This window comes from Zootermopsis nevadensis, unplaced genomic scaffold (assembly GCF_977971745.1).
Source record: "Zootermopsis nevadensis isolate Lab colony 2312 unplaced genomic scaffold, Znev_1.0 Znev_ptg000030l, whole genome shotgun sequence".
In the NCBI taxonomy this organism is placed as follows: Eukaryota; Metazoa; Arthropoda; class Insecta; order Blattodea; family Termopsidae; genus Zootermopsis; species Zootermopsis nevadensis.
Genome location: NW_028259162.1, coordinates 5809035 through 5828948, shown reverse-complemented (window position 1 = coordinate 5828948; position 19914 = coordinate 5809035). Strand labels below are relative to the sequence as shown.

General features: G+C 37.4%; 2 protein-coding genes across 5 annotated transcripts in view; one reads left to right on the top strand and one right to left on the bottom strand.

Annotated features, from left to right (window-relative positions):
* Positions 1-19914, top strand: part of LOC110834374 (neuropeptide CCHamide-1 receptor-like) — a 92966-nt gene that overhangs the window by 10355 nt on the left and 62697 nt on the right. The gene's annotated exons all lie outside the window — the stretch shown is intronic.
* LOC110834377 (neuropeptide CCHamide-1 receptor-like) overlaps positions 1-19914 on the bottom strand; it is a 243397-nt gene that overhangs the window by 177581 nt on the left and 45902 nt on the right. For both annotated transcript variants that reach the window (XM_087358500.1, XM_087358499.1), the window contains exon 2: positions 4788-4819. In XM_087358500.1, coding sequence (XP_087214626.1) covers positions 4788-4819 — 32 coding nt within the window. The remainder of the gene's footprint in view (positions 1-4787; positions 4820-19914) is intronic.

Sequence of the window (19914 nt, the reverse complement as noted above, 5' to 3'; positions counted from 1 at the left end):
TCAATAGAGGATTTGCGATTCTGCAAAATATAGTGATTTTTAAAACCAAGGTCTTGTGGGAATCAGTGGTTAGGGGAAATGCGTACTATGCCAATACTTTTAAAAATCCTTTTATTTGTTGCTGTTACAATAATTATATTATATTGAAGTCTAACACAGATTACTCTCTTTTGATTTTTAAGTTAGCACGCTTAGTTTCTACATTTTTGCTGTAGTTTGTAGGCGAAATTTTATTTTGAATATAATTTACAAATCATATTTTAAATACCATCGAATAATAAGTTACCTGTTTTTCACTGAACAAATTCTTGGATTCTGGGTCCAATGGGAGAAATACTGTTGCTGAAAGAAAGATAAAGTTTCATCACCCTGACTGAGGTCATAAAGACCTATGTGTTTTCGATACGTGAATGTCACTGCTAAGCAGGTAATTTTAACTACTAATGAAATTGAATGATGAATATGAATCGAGTTTATGCAACTGATACAGCATTATTATATATGTAGTCTTCAATACAAACTAATTCATTGCAACACGCATAATATAGAATAGTTAACTACGTTTCATTGTAAGTGAAATTTTCATCAGCTTCAGTTTACCAAACAACCTTCAATAACCGCCTTTCAAATGTATTCATCAATTGGTAATACTGTAACTAAATTTGTATTCAAACTGACGTTTTCAAATGATACTCAATGAAGAAGGTATTTTAATAAGCTACCAATATGTTTAAGAGGATTTCAGAGTGAGCATAAAGAAAACACTTTAACAAATCAAAGGATTCAAAATTCTCACTCACTGCTGTAACACTCCATATCAGATCATTCCGCTGACAGTTAAATAGACCTTAACTTCAATAAAAGCACCGAAATAAATTTAGGTATTGAAATGATAATTATCTTCGGGTCAATGTACCAGTATTCTGAGCGTTTAAGGAAGATAAGACAATGCATACTTCCAGTTGGAAGATCTAGTCATAGATTGCCGGATAACAGTAACCTAATCCCAAAGACGGAGAAACAAATTATCACGGATAAATGCACACCTGAGGAAACCCGTTCATCATTACATAGACCAAACATCATACGTGAACCTATTCCATAATGTACAGGCAAGTGACTCGATTCTAAAATGTTCTGAAGATGGTGAATTATAATCTGGATCGATGGTTCCGTCAGAAAGAGGGAACCCCAGTCACTGGTAGCCGACCGTTTCGAGGTTAACTCAACTCGAGGATTCGATTTCTTCTGGCACCTGCCGTCTTCTAATTACTGGCAATAGTAACCTTTACTAGTCCCTGTACATCCATTACAAACACGAAACGACCCTGTACATTGCATTGTACTTAATAAACACATGTAAATTTAATTTGCGCAGTTACACGTCTGCAACTTTTCGTGGCTTACTCCACTTAGCACTTAGAACAAACAACACCAAAAAGTCAAAAAGGTCGCCTTCATGACACGCTGAAAATTAATCATGCAGACTATATAACACGATAGTCATGACGGTAAATATTATTTGTTGCTCATTCATTTACAGTTTCAATTTTGAACTTGAGAGGTTACATATCGCTAAAACGCACCTAACATCAGCTAACAAGAGAGAAATTCCAATTAAATAAATAATAATAGCAATAATAAAGATAGTAGTTACAACAGGCAGAAGACAATAATGAATTTATTTCAATGCTTATCAGAGATGGAGTAATAAAACAGCATTAATATGAACAATAATATTCAAGAAATTCGTTCCTCAAGTCCTCAAGGGATACTTAATTGAGACCGGTAAGGAGTATAATATTTGAATGTGAAATACGGCATGAGGGTGTGTATTTGAATTGGATTACTGAGTTTTTGGAATTTGTACGATGTCTGTTATTCTAAAAACACACACAACCTTTCGAAAATCGGATCTGTGTTCATCCCCAGCAATATATGCCCCTATTCTCTGCTTCTGAGAACGAAAACAGACCAAGTTTTCGAAAAGTTGTGTGTTTTTAGAATACCAGACAATGGACAAATTTCCAAAAACTCAGTAATCCAGATTGTAAAACACCAGTGTCAGAACCCCACTGACTTCTATTGAAATGAGACAGACAACCACAGCCTAAGGTAAGAATATTTTCAGTGTTCAAGAGAACTACGAAGAAAATAGTACCTGAACCACAAAATAGCGGCGTCTTTTCTACACCGAAAACTCAAATGCTTCAAGATATCTGCCCCCCCCCCTCGACATAATAAATTCATAGGGAGACAATATAAAAAGCGTGGAGTATGTGTAACAGGTCAGTGAAACGTCTTGAACAGAATATCAGCTCCAGGCTAAAATAAATCATCAGTTTTCCCCTTTAAAAGCTTTCTTTTGTAAGGACAGAAGTCCCCCCCCCCCCCACCTTCAAACCAGAGATTCACAACCCAAGAAGTTGCTTGTTGAGAAGGTCAGCCCATGACGAAGCCACAAAACCGGAAATATTGTAGTAATGAATAGCATAGAATGCGATGGGAAAAAACGACATAAATCTCATTCAGACATAAGGAATGGAGAAGAAATTGTGTTGCGTATTAATGCATTTTTGAAAAATACAGTAGTGGGGAAGATAAAAGAGAAAAAATTTATTTCATTTCTTACCCTTCCTCTATGTTCCATCTTCCCCTTTCCTCGTTCGTTATCTCCTATTTGTATATTCCTTCTTTTCTTTCCGACATCTTCTTACTCCTTTTGTCATGGACCTCTTTTTTTCAATGCACTGACCAGAAAAACTCCGTGTGTAAGCATGAAAGGGCAATGTCCAATACTGAAGGATCGAATCAAATCCTCGAAACAACCGAACGAGGAACCCAGGACCTTAAGCAGATTTCTCAGTTATAAGGCGCTTTTAGACAATCTGAATCTTGTGACATAACTTCTTGTGTACTGTCTGGTTTACTAATATTTATAACAAATCATCACACAGTTGCCTTTCTTTAATCCTCCAAAAAATAACTTCCTCGCGTTTAACAAAGCCGAAATTTCATAATCCCATTTTGTATATTTCCGTATTTTCTTATAATTCTTATATCTTTCATTTTTAAATACGACGTTGAAGTCCTCGACTATCAGGCTTAATTATCTGGAAAGAATCTACAATCAGCAAAGTGTCGGAAACATTTGCTCTTCGAAACGGTCTCCTGTTATTGGAGCGTCATATATTTATGGTTCTAATAAACGAAGAGGAGTCATTCATTAGCTCAGACCACAGTATTGTTTGCTTTCACGCGTTTTATGAGAATATTTCAGTCTCATAAGCCCAACGTCATGCTCTTTTCAAGGATGTTCGTAGCACGAACGTCTTATCAAAGGGACTGAAGATTTCCTTCCAGCACGTGTCATACCAATGTACTGTTACAGTGGTTAGCATTCATGTGTAAATTTGCATATTATCTAATGCGTATTACTGTGCTAGATGTTTCCGTGCTTGGCTCTGCTATTTTGTCTCCATTTCTAGACCTACATTTTAAGACATTAAACGTTCAAGTAAAATGTTTCGTATGGTTGCAACTATTTCTGATGGCCGGGCATTTTCGATCAACGTTAATTATTTGGTCATGGTATTAAACTTCCATTTCAAGGCAAGGCAGATTCTTCTGTTTCATTAATTTTTCCCAAACCCTATTAACAACTGTATAAGTGTGAATTATATTAAAATACATTACAAATATCTTTCGGAATCTTAAAATGCGAATCACGTTTGTTCTTAAAACATTTAATCACACCACACGCAGAGGACAATTCTACATACACACGACTTCAAAACAAGGCTAAATCTCCAGTAAAAGAGCTTTATCACGGAAACAAACATAAAAAGTGACAGACATGCGTGTGCGGATCACAGATTAAACACCAAGCATATTACTTATGAAATTTTATGCGTGAGCACCGGCATGATGGAGTAAATGACACTATGCCACAACAAGATGACAAAAAGGCTGTCAGCCGGTATTGTGAACACTATTCACACCACATCACTAATACATTACCGTTAATGCAGGCGTTATAAGTTAATCTCTCCTAATACACGGTGACGATGATAAGTAAACATTTTCAGACATCGTCAATGAGGTTTTTGCATATTTTATACACTAAAGATTCTTAACCTCTTTATAATAATGAAGATTTTTTAAGAACACGAACTGGTAACGCTTCTCCTGTTAACATTTTACACTTATTTTATGTAAGTAATTAGGCAAGAGTTACCAGCAGTGTACAGTCTGTTAAAGTTGTTCTGAATGATCCAAGGAAATGAAGATGGATATCTTCTAGATTTTTAAGCCTTGTAGTCCGATAGAACTTTACCTAAGTTTTAAAGGTGTTTGCTGCTTCCACCATCAATGTGATGAGTCTACTGACATTTCTCATGAAGCGGGCGGCAAGCACCTCTGAAACGTCGACAAAACTTATACATTACGCAGCGCAACAACCCAGAAAACAGCCATCTTCATACTCGCCACCGTGAGAACATGAAAACTCACTTAGATCTAGAGGGATTTTCTAATAAAATTTTGATTTAGGTTTTTCGAAATCTTTCGATAATTCAGAGGGGTTATTTAGTGAAAATTTCTTTTGTTTGTTTGTTTGTTTGTTTGTTATCAGAAGAATATCTTAAACATCACTAGAAGTTGACTGGTAACCCAGAATATATATATATATATAAAGTTAATATATATATTTAAAGTTATATATATATGCATATATATATATATATATATATAAACTTTAAAGATATAAAACTGAAAATAAGACTCACCACTGCCAACATTCTGATCTCGCTGTAGCGTGCTGAAACAAACCAAACCATGTTCATTAGCTTCGCAATAGTAACTGATTTTTCTTATGTTTTTTGAAGGCGTTGATATTACAGGATGCTAAAAGAATTCCTAATACTCTTTTAATTCTTCATCAGAATTCATAAGATACTCTCATATTTTCGTTTTAAATTTCGGTTATGAAACATAGATATATACAATGAATTTATTTTAATTTATAATATTCGGCTTGTTCAGTTGTGATTCGTGGCAAACGTTAATATTTATATTATATCTGAACTTCGCGTTCTCATTTCGAAGTAATTTAATATCGTTAATTACCTTCCTCTTGATGCGGCATTTGGTTCAAACACATTTCAAAAACAAAAATGTATTATTCGCTTTCACAGGAGCCACAGTCGATACCAAATCATGCAAATATTTAGAGTAATGAGATCTACTAATTTTGCGAATGGGATGAATTTAATGAAAACAAATGACAATGTGACCTCGTCTTTATGATAGGTCAAATATCAAATGGCTTACTGGACAGAAAAACGGTATATGTGTTCCAGTGTCACACGTAATGTGGGTAGTAGTCACCATAAAACCATTTGCAGTCCACGGTAGTGGGTTATTGTTTAATTTAAAGACTGCTTATCAACTGGACTGGTTATTCAACAATGAATGATAACAAATGTAACTGGCAGAAGAGCTTAGGCCCTATGGGCATCGGAGAAGACCATGAAGGAGAATGTAACAGTTAACATGCGTTAAACCTTTTGAGCGGTGAACATTCAAGATTATCGTTCACTCTCTGTCAAAAGACGGACCGGAAATGAAGTTAGTCTGGAAAAGATAATGGCTTTATCTCTATCACGTGTTGATGAACTTGCTTCACTGATACGTCAGCAACAAAATTTGCATTTCAAAGACACGCTAAATTGGAACAAGCGATAGAAAAGAGCTTACAATGAAACGTTAATCAGTGTCAGTTTTGAAAGACGTGGTCATGTTTATAGAACAGGAAGTTTGTCAGAATGAAAACTCGTCTGCTGAGATGAGAAATCACAGTAAACGAGGCATGTATTTATACGTGTCTGGACACTTACAGTAAATCTTATTTACAGTAATTTTATGTTTCTCTACTGATTTTCGGTCAGTGTTCAGAAGCGAAATAAAATTGCGTGTATAATTATGAACATTAATCTGCGATGTATCAGAAATGGCTGGGGAACCAAGCAGGTGGGACAACATTTCCTGCATAGTTCATAAAGTTTTAAGTTGGTAAAAGTGTCACTCAAAGCCAGACTGAAATTCACCTTCGTAAACTTTTCCAGCATGAAATCGAATGTGCTGACGGACGCAACTTTTCACTTCCGACACGAATTGCTATTCACGTTGCCGAGCAGTGAACTTTAAAAACAGGATTACTGACGAACGACGAAACTGGTGGGCATAAAGATACGTCAGGCGAAAGATGACACATGACATCAGGACGCCTGTGAAACCGCAACCGACGTTTCAAAAGCGACGCGCCAAGCAAACGGGTGTTGCTCCATGATCAAAGCGTTTATTCGAGATACTCCCTATTAAAGTCTCAGTTGGCTACCGACGTCTCTGGTTTTGAACATCACTGTCTCCTGGAATGTTGCGCCCCGATTATGGGTGGTAATCACCCATGAAACATCTGCAAAATTCTACCAGACTACACGACTAAACGACCCAGAAGACGTCCATCTCCTCAATCTGTACTAAAGAGTTAGATTCAGACGTCCTAGTATTTTGAACAAACAAAGGATATGGGGAAGGATAACGCAGTAAAGAGTTTACAAATTCCTCCAAACAGTTACACATTCAAACCCAGTCGGCTGTTTCAGATCTGTGTGACTGAGACAACTTTCACGTGTGACTAATTTATTTTTAAAGTTCCTATTTAATGATGGCAGACCGTTTTACCAGTCATAAAAAGTAACATTTAACACGTGGTAGCCGGTTGGCCGCAAGTTGGCCCTATTCAATTCAAACGAAACATAAAATGCTATTCTTAAGAATCAAACTGTAATCACGCATTCTATATACGCCATTCTTCAAACATGTACTAGCTTTAATAAAGTCTCCTCGGGCTATCAGCCGTGTTAGTTGGCTATCAATCGCCGACGTTTCGAGGACAATTTCTGTCCTCATTTTCAATGCTGTTGACTAACACGGCCGATAGCTTAATTCACACGTTCCACAGTGGATTACAAAAGCAAATTGTGTAATGTTTTTTTCTCTGGTTATTTAATAACCACGTGTCAGACTCGTGCCAGGTTAGACAGCACCAAATGGGAAAGAACTCAGCATAAAATGAACAAGTGGCTGTGGCCCATTTTACTGCACTATTACAGTTTTTCAATAGACAAAAGATAAGTCTGAATAGGCAAACGTGCATTGAAAATTATATTTGGCACCAAACATGTAAGATTCTATGACAGTATGTGAAATATGAGGTTTTGACGGAGGTGAGTCTGAAGATGGCTGTCTTCTGGGTTGTTGAATCAAAAAATACGGTAACATTTTCAAGCGATATGGCCTTTACATATTATCATTACTTATGTACTTGAACCACAAATTGTAGATGTTATAAATAAAAGACCGTGTTAGTAGTTTACTAACAAACTAATGACGCAACTAAGCAGGCCCTGCATTGTAACAGATGCCCTACATGACAATGTTGCTACTTAGGGGAGAGGGGGTATAGCTCATACTCGTTCTGGATCTCCGCAATAGATGGGGGTGAGTGGTCAGCGTCACGCCCCGGCCGCGCTTTACCCCAGGAAATGTTTCCAGCACCCATTGGAGAGGAAGCTGGATAGGCCTTTCTCTATCACAAAATTTTAGTTCCTCTGGTTTTCGTATCGTGTCTTTCGAGTGATCCTCCAAGAAAATTTACATCCAAAATTCTGTACACATTTCTTGAGTTTTGCAATACGTCTTCTGTGCAGCTAACATCTTTGGTGAACTACATAAAGCACAAATATAGCCTATTTGTTACGTAATTCCTTCCAATCTCCTACTTTCACAAAGAAACTTCCAATTTATATTCCTCGCCTGCAATAAAAGACTTCACTTTACATTACATTCAGAAGTTGTAAATTTTTTGTTATATATTATACACTTTAATCTTTATATATAGGAAATTACAACTAAAATATTATTACAGTTTCTGGACTGGATAATGAGAAATTTTTCAGTTACTTCTATTCATTTTATATAGAAGCTTATTTCTTCTTTTTAATAAACACACACTTCTACTGTAATCGCAGGACCAACAGAACTACACTTGACATTCCAACACGTGTTTTGGCCTGAATGTTCCAGATGTATGTACAGACTGTGTTCGTCAAGCCCGTGACGTACTCAGGTCTACATTCATCTGCAGCCAATCATATTTCCAGGAAACAGACTATTTACATTAATTAAGTGTAAGGACTACACATGCCTGCAGGTTACTTTAGTATGGTGCAGGAATAAAACAGTTTAAAAAAACAGAAAAGTAATTAAATTCTCTGAAAACAAGTGTGTATTCTGCGCTACTGTACATACATCATTGGCCTTGATGTTCATTTATTACAGATACAAATTACTGTTACAAAGATAACCACACTGCAGTTATCACAAGCAGGCATAAAACATGTTTCTTCCACATATTTATCTAGCAGTGACAGCCACTTGTCTCGCCCCGACCGCAAATTATCAAAAGTCTAATGTCTTCTGGGATGTTGCGCTCTGTCGTCTGGCAGAAGTCTGCCGACGTTTCAGAGGAGCTTGCTGCCTGTATGAAAAGGGTGATCGCTCTGACGTAAGAACCTAAAATCTCTCTTTAATGTCTCTGTTCCGTAGTCATGTGGTTTGAAGTCTTTTATCCTCTGGGAAGTTTGTTTCTCCGTATTCTGTTAAAACTTGTAAGACTCTGTCGAATATACGTTCTGATCTGTTCCGTTTATTTAAATATACATCATAACATGCCGTAAGTCTGTACACGGGCCTGATGATAGCAACCCTATCAATGACAGGCTAGTAACTTGTCATGAAGAACTTTCAAGCATCAAAGACCAAAGTTGGATGGAGATTATTATGTTTCCTTGTTATCTCGTTAAATATCCATTATATTGAGAGAAAAAAACTTTTCTGAAGAATTCTAAAATTTTATGATATTTATATTACACCAGTTACCAATGTTTCGTAAGATAAGTCGTTTCTGAGAAAAAATGTAAGATTGTATTTGAGATTCATGCGAAGCAGAGCTTAGTTATATGAGACAGATATGAACTACAATTTAATTAAGCTCATGTCAGAATCATTTCAACAGACTAAAAAATATAACTCAGGACAGGACTCCCTTCTTTGCAAATTTAACGATGTCACTGCAAAGACAGGGTTATGAATTTTGTTACAACACAAAAGCAAGCAATATATTTTAAGACATCACAGTATTTGATGACATAATAACTTATGGGCCCGTCCATATCCAGTGACTGAGGTTAGCCCTTTCTAATGGCCCCAACAGTGTAGGTGATCACATCCGATTGTCGTAACGTTGTGTATTTTCAGAATATCAAACGATAGACAAAGTCTAAAAAACATTAATCCAGGTCGTCTGTCTGTCTGTCGCGTCCTTCCTAGGGATGTAGGCAACCGTCATGACCGAAGCCACTGTTGGAAAGCATTGTTGCGCAACAATGGACTAGGATAATGTTAGTGCGAGAATTATCGAAGGCGCAACAATACCATCGCGACGCGTTAGAACAACGATGACTTCCACCTACGCCATGCGGCGTGCAGAGAACCTCTAAAGAACTTCTTTGGGATGTTTGTGTACTCCAAAGAGTACGCCTTTGCAATCTTGTTTTATTATCAACGTCGTCGCTGCTATCGTGTACAATCACAGCATCACACTTGTACGTTGTGTACAATCGATGCCCAATTCGATTATTATCGACTTGGCTGGAATCTTTAAATTTGGGCTGGTCTCTGTGAATGCGTTCTTACGGTCTTTATTATGAATGATTTTTTCATAACAGTAACATTATTTTATAGTCCTTATTGTCATCCTGCTGAGCACAAAACTTTACTTATTACAAACAATTACCACATAAGGATTTGATGTTTTCACAGCGGTGAGTTTGAAGATTTCTGTCTTCTGGGTTGTTGCGCTGTGTAGTCTGGTCGATGTTAACCAACGTTTCAGAGGTCATACTGCCTCCGTCATCAGAGTATGAAGATTTCTGTCTTCTGGGTTGTTGCGCTGTGTAGTCTGGTCGATGTTACCCAACGTTTCAGAGGTCATACTGCCTCCGTCATCAGAGTATGAAGATTTCTGTCTTCTGGGTTGTTGCGGTGTGTAGTCTGGTCGATGTTTACCAACGTTTCAGAGGTCATACTGCCTCCATCATCAGGGCGATGAGTATGAAGATTTCTGTCTTCTGGGTTGTTGTGCTGTGTAGTCTGGTCGATGTTTACCAACGTTTCAGAGGTCATACTGCCTCCGTCATCAGAGTATGAAGATTTCTGTCTTCTGGGTTGTTGCGCTGTGTAGTCTGGTAGATGTTTACCAACGTTTCAGAGGTCATACTGCCTCCGTCATCAGGGCGATGAGTATGAAGATTTCTGTCCTCTGGGTTCTTGCGCTGTGTAGTCTGGTCGATGTTTACCAACGTTTCAGAGGTCATACTGCCTCCATCATCAGGGCGATGAGTATGAAGATTTCTGTCTTCTGGGTTGTTGTGCTGTGTAGTCTGGTCGATGTTTACCAACGTTTCAGAGGTCATACTGCCTCCATCATCAGGGCGATGAGTATGAAGATTTCTGTCTTCTGGGTTGTTGCGCTGTGTAGTCTGGTCGATGTTTACCAACGTTTCAGAGGTCCATGCTGCCAGACTACAATGCACAACAACCCAGAAGACAGCCATCTTCAACTAGCACATAATGTTTAAGAACCGTTGCTATTATACTGGCACAGGGAATAATTTAAAAATGGGAAATCTGTTAATCTTTTTCGTCCGTGTCTACTTGTACAGTATAACATGGCGAACACTCAGACATAACAAACCCCTGAGATCGCTGAGATCTGAACAAAGCGACGTGGACATCAACCCACTGGTTAACTAATAATCCGCCACCGCAACCCACATTCCATGCATAAAATGTTTATTAGTCAGGGTTCGTGGTATCAAGGACTGTGGAGGCAGTTTTGTAAAACGTTCATCCAATATTCAACCAAGCAAATGCTGAGACGCGTATAACTAATTTCCTCATGATTAAGAGATAATCAACTAGAACGTGAAGCAAATCCCCTCTTGCTGTTGCAGAGTATGGAATTAGGCATTCCATTGTCTGTAGTTTCATTTATACAAAACCAAGGGTTGTGACAATCTGAGTCAAATTACAGTCAACTCATTTGCTGTAAATGACGTTCATATTACCACAGTACAGTGCAGGTGTACTCCTGAACTGGAAAAATATAGGTTAAGTTATGAAATGATACTTGACTCATATCGGGGGAAAACCTTGTGGCGCTTGGCGGTGAGTCAAGCAATTCCAGATGGGAGTCGGGGAAATGACAGCTGCGTTAACTTTATCAGAGAACGCACTGTACATATAAACGATACGTACAAGTGGCATGTATCAGTTACAAAATGAAACTTTTCTCACTGGATTAATTAAGTTCTTCTTTTGCTCACCGTCACTTCCTTCTCATTTCCTTATTATTCTTTCTCCCTCTTCGTTCTTCTTCGCCACTATTTTCTCTCCTCCACATTAAAGAACAAATATTTATCATATGTTCTCAAACTTTCAACAGATTTCGATCGTTTCCTTCCATTCTACGTATTATTCTCACCTCCTACTTCCACTCTTGCAATCTTTCTTTTTTATATTTCTTTCTTTGCTAAACACTCCTTTTCATCGTCCTTTTTTAAAATCATTCTTGATTTTCCGTGACGGTTTGCCCATTCCTCTTTCTGAGATGTCCAAATTAAGATTAGATACAAATTATCATCAAGAATTGGGCCAAACCAGGCAGGTTGTCTGAAAATATTTCAATATCATGGCACATAACACTGTCCAGGAATTAAATCACAGATTTGGACCAAAACTCACTCCACTTACTAACCGAAGGTGGATTTTCCACTTACATTGGACGTCATACAAGAGCGTAAGGCAGTGGTCCCCAACCTTTTTGTGCCCACGGGCACACTTGAGATTTTATGAGATCGTGGCGGGCACCAACCAATTAACAAAGCCAAATTTTCTTTTCTCTGGACAAATAAGATATGGACACCAAATAATACACAAAACAACACGACGTTTAATGATACAAGAAACCATGCAATCAAAAATACGTGGTTTTATAAGTACAATTATTATTACTCAAGTGAGATGTTTGGCACTGCATTTCATCGGCCAGTTTTTCAAATTTGGGAGTGTAGGATAATGTAACTGCTCGCAAACAATCGTCAAGATGGGCGTCAGTAAGTCGAGATCTGTGCTTTGATTTTATAATGTTCATGGTTGAACGGCCTTCATTATTCAGTATAACCTCTTTCCGTATCGACGCGGGTACCCAAAAGAAGCCTTGGCGGGCGCCATGGCGCCCGCGGGCACCGCGCTGGGGACCACTGGTGTAAGGGGTCGGAGGCTGAGTGAACGCACATTGAAAACTGAATTCGTAAATGGTGGCGTCTGACTTAAGTCAAATGGCATTTACAGTAAAGTAAATTATAGTTCTGAGACAGGTTCTGAAAGGTTTTCGGAGTGCTAATTGGACTGTGGTAACAGTGAAGTGCTCTGGGCTTCATGACCTGGGTAGCAAGACAAATCATGGCAAGTCTACTACAAGGGGTTTTATGCATCGATATGGAAACTCATAAACATTCTCGTGCGTTAGTTTACTCCTACCTTCTAACAGTACAAAACTATGACCCAATTGCATTTATACACCAACATCAAAAATTTCATTCAATAAAGGTGAGCATCTTCTGCCTCAAACTTCCTTTTGTCCATACTTGCATATTCAATATGGCTATAATTATTGTTCTGAACTCCATCTGTCGTGTAAATATTGTTTAATTAAAACAATGAATTTTCGAATGTTTATTACTCTTCGGGTTGGAAAACATACCCACACTCTCTTCAGCTCCCTAGATGAGCTAGACTTGGCCTAGATCCAAATTTTCATTCAGAATCATCTGTACAATTCGAAGCTCCATAACCTATGTAATTAAGGACGCATCGTTAAATAAACTAATATAAGAATGAATGTTGTTCTCACTGAGATGTGTTACACGTTCGGTATGATACTGACAGCATATGACAAGGAAGTTCTCGTATTAAAATGTTTAATTTCAGTTTTAGAACAATGGAATTACTCACTACAAATAGCATAATTGCTCACAAAACCGAATAAACCTTCACACTTATGAGGAAAGGCAACACATGTTTGTCAAGGCTAAGAGAACTGGGGCGAAGTACCTCGTCCTACATCCTCGTATCGGGAGTAGCTACTTCGGTAGCCAGACCGCGTTGGCGTGTGAAATACAGACGCGGAAGGCGTGGAACAGGAGTCGAAAAACAGAGAAAGTACAAAACTGAATAACCGCAATATATAAATATCAGAATGGCGGGAAAACCATTCGTTGAACCATGACAGTAATTTGGAGACTCGTAAGTAATACACACCAAATATTTCAATTTCCTAATTAGTCACTCAAGTAGATAAACAAGTTACATATATTAACAAGAATACGGGTGGAAGCTAATCGCACTGCACCAATAACTGATCACTTTTTTCAGGAATTTCTGAACTTTATATTATTTCTGCGTGTGAAAATAACGTATTTCAGCTAATTACTTTGTTTTAGAACAAGTTCCACGTTTTTGTTTCAAAACGGAAGACTAAGGACTCATGCGTCAGGTTTTACGCAAATAAGATGGAGACTTAATTTCCAAACTAAACAGAGATTTCTAGTTCTGTTTCACCTCTTAAATGTCAGTCACTTTCCAAGAGGCTGCGCGGCCATTCTTTTACTTAATTCAGGAAAGGACGGAAAATAGTGAACCTGTGCACCAAGTTGCCAGTTCTCAAGACCGAACGGAGGAATTTTTAGCAACAAAATGCCTAATGGTCAAACTGAAGATGAGTACGTCTCAACATCACGACCCTAAATCTCCGTCTCTCTCTCTCTCTCTCTGTTACAAAAAGTACTCACTCGTCGTTCGTGCTTGAATTTTTGTATAGCTACTTAATAAAATACACTTCTCATGTGTTTGTAGCATAAAAGTTAAACTGAATATTTAAATAAATGTGATTATATGATGCCTAAAATAAGTGAACGTTATACTCAACTTACCTACTTGTTCAATAGCTCACTGATTCAGCCCTGAAGTATAGATTTAAGTTTTCAGTAGCCTCTGTTATGAGTCTCATGCTTAACAGCGAACGTCAGTCTCTTCTGTCAGTACGTACTATGCATTCAATTATGTGCATGGTTTTATATAATTATGTGTACATGCTGCTTCTACGACACCCCTGTCAACGTAAACGGTGCATATTTATTTCTGTTCAATCAATTACCCAATACCGATCTGAATACAACTTATTAGTATGTATGATTCAAGTATCTTCCAACACAGTCTCATTCGTTTGAAATCCTTTTCACGTGGAAATAAATTGTATCTATTCTTCTTGATTTACTCAATTTAGAAACACATCTCAATCAGTAGTTACCCATTGTGCGATATTCTTAATTAAATAAGACCATAAACTACCCAGTTGAAATCGGATCAGATTCCTGTAGAATGGAACAAGGGGTTAGGAAGATAAATTATATCATTACCATTGCATTATCCCTTTCTCGTTCCCTCAGTCTCTTTGTCCGTTGAAACGATTTCCATAATTTGTAGTTCACGCAAATTTCCATCTCGTAGGATTCTCTCAATCCATAAACTCTCTCTCTCTCTCTCTCGTGGATTATATCCTGAAATAAGAGCAGGGAGACTGGAATTGTGTCCCTGGCTGATAGTAAACTTGTGACTTGAGATATGAGCTTCATCTGACAGCACCGCGTGGTTCAGCTAATGTCTCCAAAATTATCCATGTCGCAGCTTTTGATTTTATTCAAATAACCATGTGACCTATACAGGAAATTTGAATTAATATATAGTCGTTCCTCAACAAATAACCGGCGCATCTCCTGAATAATTTGAACCGAGTGGATCAACATTCCTCGGAAATTTTTGCTATATAATCACCTTCGATCACCAGAATATTAGTAGAAAATTAATAAAACATAAGACGTAGAAAGTCAATCTGCAAGACAGTATTTTTGCGTCGTAACGATTAAAAGGAAGAAATCTATGCAACTCATAACGTAAGAACCAAAGCATTTCACAAAACGTCCGGAGTTGCCTTGACGAAGATTTTAATCTTTTCTTGACTGGAGGGGCGGTACGACAAAAACATTTCATTAAACTACACTTTTCCATGAAACAGAGTCCCCTTTCACAAGCCAACAGTAAGAAATTCCTTGATTTTTATAGAACACCAACGTTAATATCGTTTTCACAAAAGCTAGTCACCGGAGCTTCATTTTAATACCAACTTTAAACTTTTTGTCAACGCCATCCAAATGATATCTTCCCTTAAGATTTCCAAACCAAAATTTGTGTACATTTCCCATATTTCACATTTCATCTTCCTTAATTTAATCATTCCAATAATATACGTTAAAAAGTTCACATAAAAGCGCCTCATCACGCATTTTCACCCTCATAATAATTCCTCCCCAAACACCCTGTTTTTAAACAATCCTGTCCACATTTTTCTCTTAAAATGTCATTTCAGACACATACAAAACAAGGGGTAACAGTTTTGTCTCAATCGGTGAAGGTGGTGGGAAGAAGACAAACGATTCTAAACTGAACGGTAGCAAACAAAATGAGAGAACTATTTTCTGTCGTCGAAGGCGTTACGTTAGGTTAGGTTAGGTTAGGTTCACCATCGGCCTCTGACTGGCAGCCAGTGGGATGCAATTTCCGCCTTATGTGGGATTTAGCAGGGCTGGCGGCTGTACCAGTCTTATTGCAGTCACTGGAGTGGACAGCGCAAGGTCGAACCAGTGCGTTTTGCCACTAATCCTAAAGGATGGTACAAATGAACGACACAGAACAATGTGCGCTATTTGAGGGATAATGAACAATGAAGTTGAGAAGGCACCAATACGTGTCTCCACAGACTATGTACGCACATGGATACACCACAAAGAAATGAGTCCGTATGACGGCGAAATCTGTTCAGTCAGAATGTCTAGTTGTTATAAAACTACCAGCTAAAACTTACTGCAATTATGTCATAATAGTTTAGGTCTATACGATAACTGCAATTAGGCGGCAAAGGATTTAAATCAAGCAGGTTGGCACAGCGGTAAAGTGCCTGAATCAGTACAAGATTCGAATTACGGACATAATAATAAGGGTTCTGATGTGACTGGATCCTCCGAGGATCAGAGCCCTGAAGATGGGGACAGAGTTTGTTCCCGAAACGTCGGTTTACTACGGTAACCGGTTAACGCGGCTGATTGCCCGAGAATATTTTATTGATTTACTTAGATTTTGTACGCAACTCATTGGCACTGGCGTTCGTTTACTTAGTGAAGTCACAAATACGTTGTTGCAATATGAATCTCATTTCATTTATCAAAATTCTTAAGCGTCAAAATTATCAGAAACATCGTGAGAACGCCAGACTGCTTTTATTGCAAGAAGCATCTTGCCTTTGAAGCTGGAACAGGATTGGAGGTATGAAACATTAATGTCGATGCGCAGTTGGCACTACAAAGTAGCAATCACAGAAAAATAAATGCTCACAAGTTTAGTCAAACTATGTGAAACAGGACAATAAAATAAAACATGATTCAGGAACTGCGTTGGCATTCTGTCAAACGAAATATTTACCTACGCATTTAGGCCGTTCTCCTTTCAGACTGACTTTATTTATTTCAAGGAATCTTGTGTTATTAGGTTTTCTCCCACATGATCGGAATTTATTCCAAGAAATCTTAGGTATTCTACCACCTACCTCCTTTTATGGACTTACAAAAAAAACCTGGGTTCTATTTGAATTTAATTTATCTACTCACCCACGCAGCTAAGTGTAACCTTTACCCACCGATTAACTCATGCTGTCCATCATTTCAGCCTGGAACACATCTTAACTCGACACCAACTTATAATGTACTTGCATATTCATTCATCATTCTATCAATTCGCTCGCCTCTCCACCCACTCATATATTACTCCCTCCACTCAAGAGAACCTTCTTTCAAACCACTTACCCATCCCTTCAGTACCTGGTGGTCTGACAGTAAGACTTTATACGTAGACGTTAAGGTTTGGAGATGAACATCTCATTTTTCTCACCTTCAACACGATCAAAACTTGTGTCTACAAGAGATTCCACCGTGGTTCTGATCCCACTTTAAACTCAACTACTAACCTAACTGACATGTCATTAATCAGTAATCTGATTCTGTAATAGTGAATGATTCTCAGAGTATATTTCTCCCAATTTTAAAGCATGTAGACCTGTTCTGTTTCCTGTCTCCATAATCAGGACTACGACTCAGGACTCGTCGTTTTGGTGGTGGAGGCAGGAAGTACCTGCGAGACGTCTATTAACCTCTACCATGCAATGTGCAAGATCCCAGAAGGCAATAATCTTCAACAGATGTTTAATTTTTTTTAAAAAATATATATACCATACATAATTGGGCAGTTATACCACAAATGACACGAAATGACATATTTGAAATAAAGAGTACCTTATAACAGGAATCTGATTTGCCGACCAAGTTACGTAAGTTACGTAACAAGCACTGTTTCCAGTGACAGATAAAACAGATGTTGTAACATCAGCTAAATACCCCATTCTACCAGAAGTATAAATACTTTTATACATCTTTCGTCATCGCCAATCTTCTTACTATATAAACTAAATTTCCCTCAACTTTGGAGATGTGCCATGAAATGTACCATCAATATAGATACAGTTAAAACGCTCCGGGAAGATTAATTTTGGGACTAATTCGTACAACTGAAAGTAAGGTCCGCTAATCCAATAAAAAGCATTCAACTATCCTGAAAAATTTAAGGTCGAAAACCCTTAAATCATTCACAATTTCCATATTATGTATATGTGGTTGAATTCTTAAATGGCTACAACAATTAACGATGAATACCTCAGCAATTCGCTACCAGCGTGTGGTTACCTACCACCATAGCATCACAATATGTTCATTAATGCAGTACGAAAACTCATTTTCCAATTAACCTAACACTACAGTCATTAAACGTCGATTATGCATACATTACGGAATACATGACAGAGGTAATAATTAACCTACTTGCAAGTTTACAGTTTTAATGGAATAAGAAGATTAATTAATGCTAAAATAAGGAATACATTACAATATTTTGTGAAACAAAATGTAATTAATTACAAGTCACATGTTAAATTTTAAATGTAATAGAACTATCAATGGGCCTTTCCAGAGAATTAACATTTGCGTGCGAACGGATTAATTCAGTATTTACATTAAATATATAAATATTTCTAAACTGAACATTATAAATATTATTCAGAGAATATTTCTGTTCGCTTAAACGATGTTCCAACAATGTATTAGCATGCGGAAATACAATATTGAATTTTCAGTAAAATAAACGTGGCAGAATGATCCAATCCAAAATTGTAACAACATATTTTCTTTAACAATGAAAAATCAACACTTGATTCCTTTGATACTAATTTACCGTTCTAAAGATACACATTTCGTTCTTAACGACGTCTTTCAATAAACCAACATGTCAGGTCTCGAGAAGCGTGAGCTCTTATGTGAAATTGTTATTTGCTGTTCTATTTGCAAATTAACCCATTGGAAGGATAATAAACGCTCTCTTCGATTTGTATGGGTAATAAAATATCTTGACATAAGTTAGTTATTTTTATAAACTTGTGAAAGAATACTTTATTTTGCTCTAAGTTTTCAAGTTTACTGTAAATAGAAAAGTTCAATAAATTACGTGGTTTAGCAAACCTCATATGTTTTCATTACTAGTACTTTAATCGCGTTCATTCGTCAATCACTGCGTACATCAAGTAGAAAATTTTCTTGCAAGGCAAACTAAACACATCTTTGTCCCATATTTCATTACTCCCTTCATGTCCTGTATTTCCTTTCGTTCGTCCTCTTCATGCCATCGTTTGCTTTGTTCCACGCTCCGTTTTATCTCACCTTCAACATTTTTTCCTCCTGTATCATTCGTTGTTACCGTTCAAATCATGAACCTTCTAATTCTCGTGTAAGACATCGCTGAAGTAGACTGTAATATTTCCAAAGTCCTTAAGGCTTCTTGACAATCTTTCAGAGCTCATATTAAAATCACTCCGTCCGTCCGTCCGGGTGTACAGATAAAACAACCCCAAAATGAATAAACTGATTTTAAATAAAATTTATCCTGAATAATTTTTAACAAAATATCGTCGATCAACTTCAATTTTAATTTAGAGAGCAGATGAGTTTAATGGTACCTTTAGGTCAAAGAAAAGAATTCTGATCACAATAGGGTTCTGTACACTAAAACAAATGCTTCAATTGTTCTAGCAGACGAAAACAATTGCAAAAAGAAAAATACACAAAATAAAGCCTTGCCTGATTTGAGACTGCGTTGCAATTAGATTCGTTTTGTTCTGCTAATTTAGTGCTCCATAACAATAGAATCTGGGAGCATATATTAAACAAGTTATATTTATTTAATCTTCTTTTCCTGCGTGCAATATAGTGAAGGGTGGTGCCTCGGCATTGATTGTTTATTCTCTCACTGCTGGTACATAGTTTGACGTCTCGCCAATGTGAACAAATATCAATTAACAGTGAATAGTCGCGTATGAATTATATACAAGATTGTTATAGGCCGAAGGGAAGAATTCATTGCAGTCATAATTATTCATTTCACTGATGGCCTATGCCTCCATGTACATCCTGTACGTCAGTATACATAGCATTTATAATTCCTTCTGCCAAACGCTCC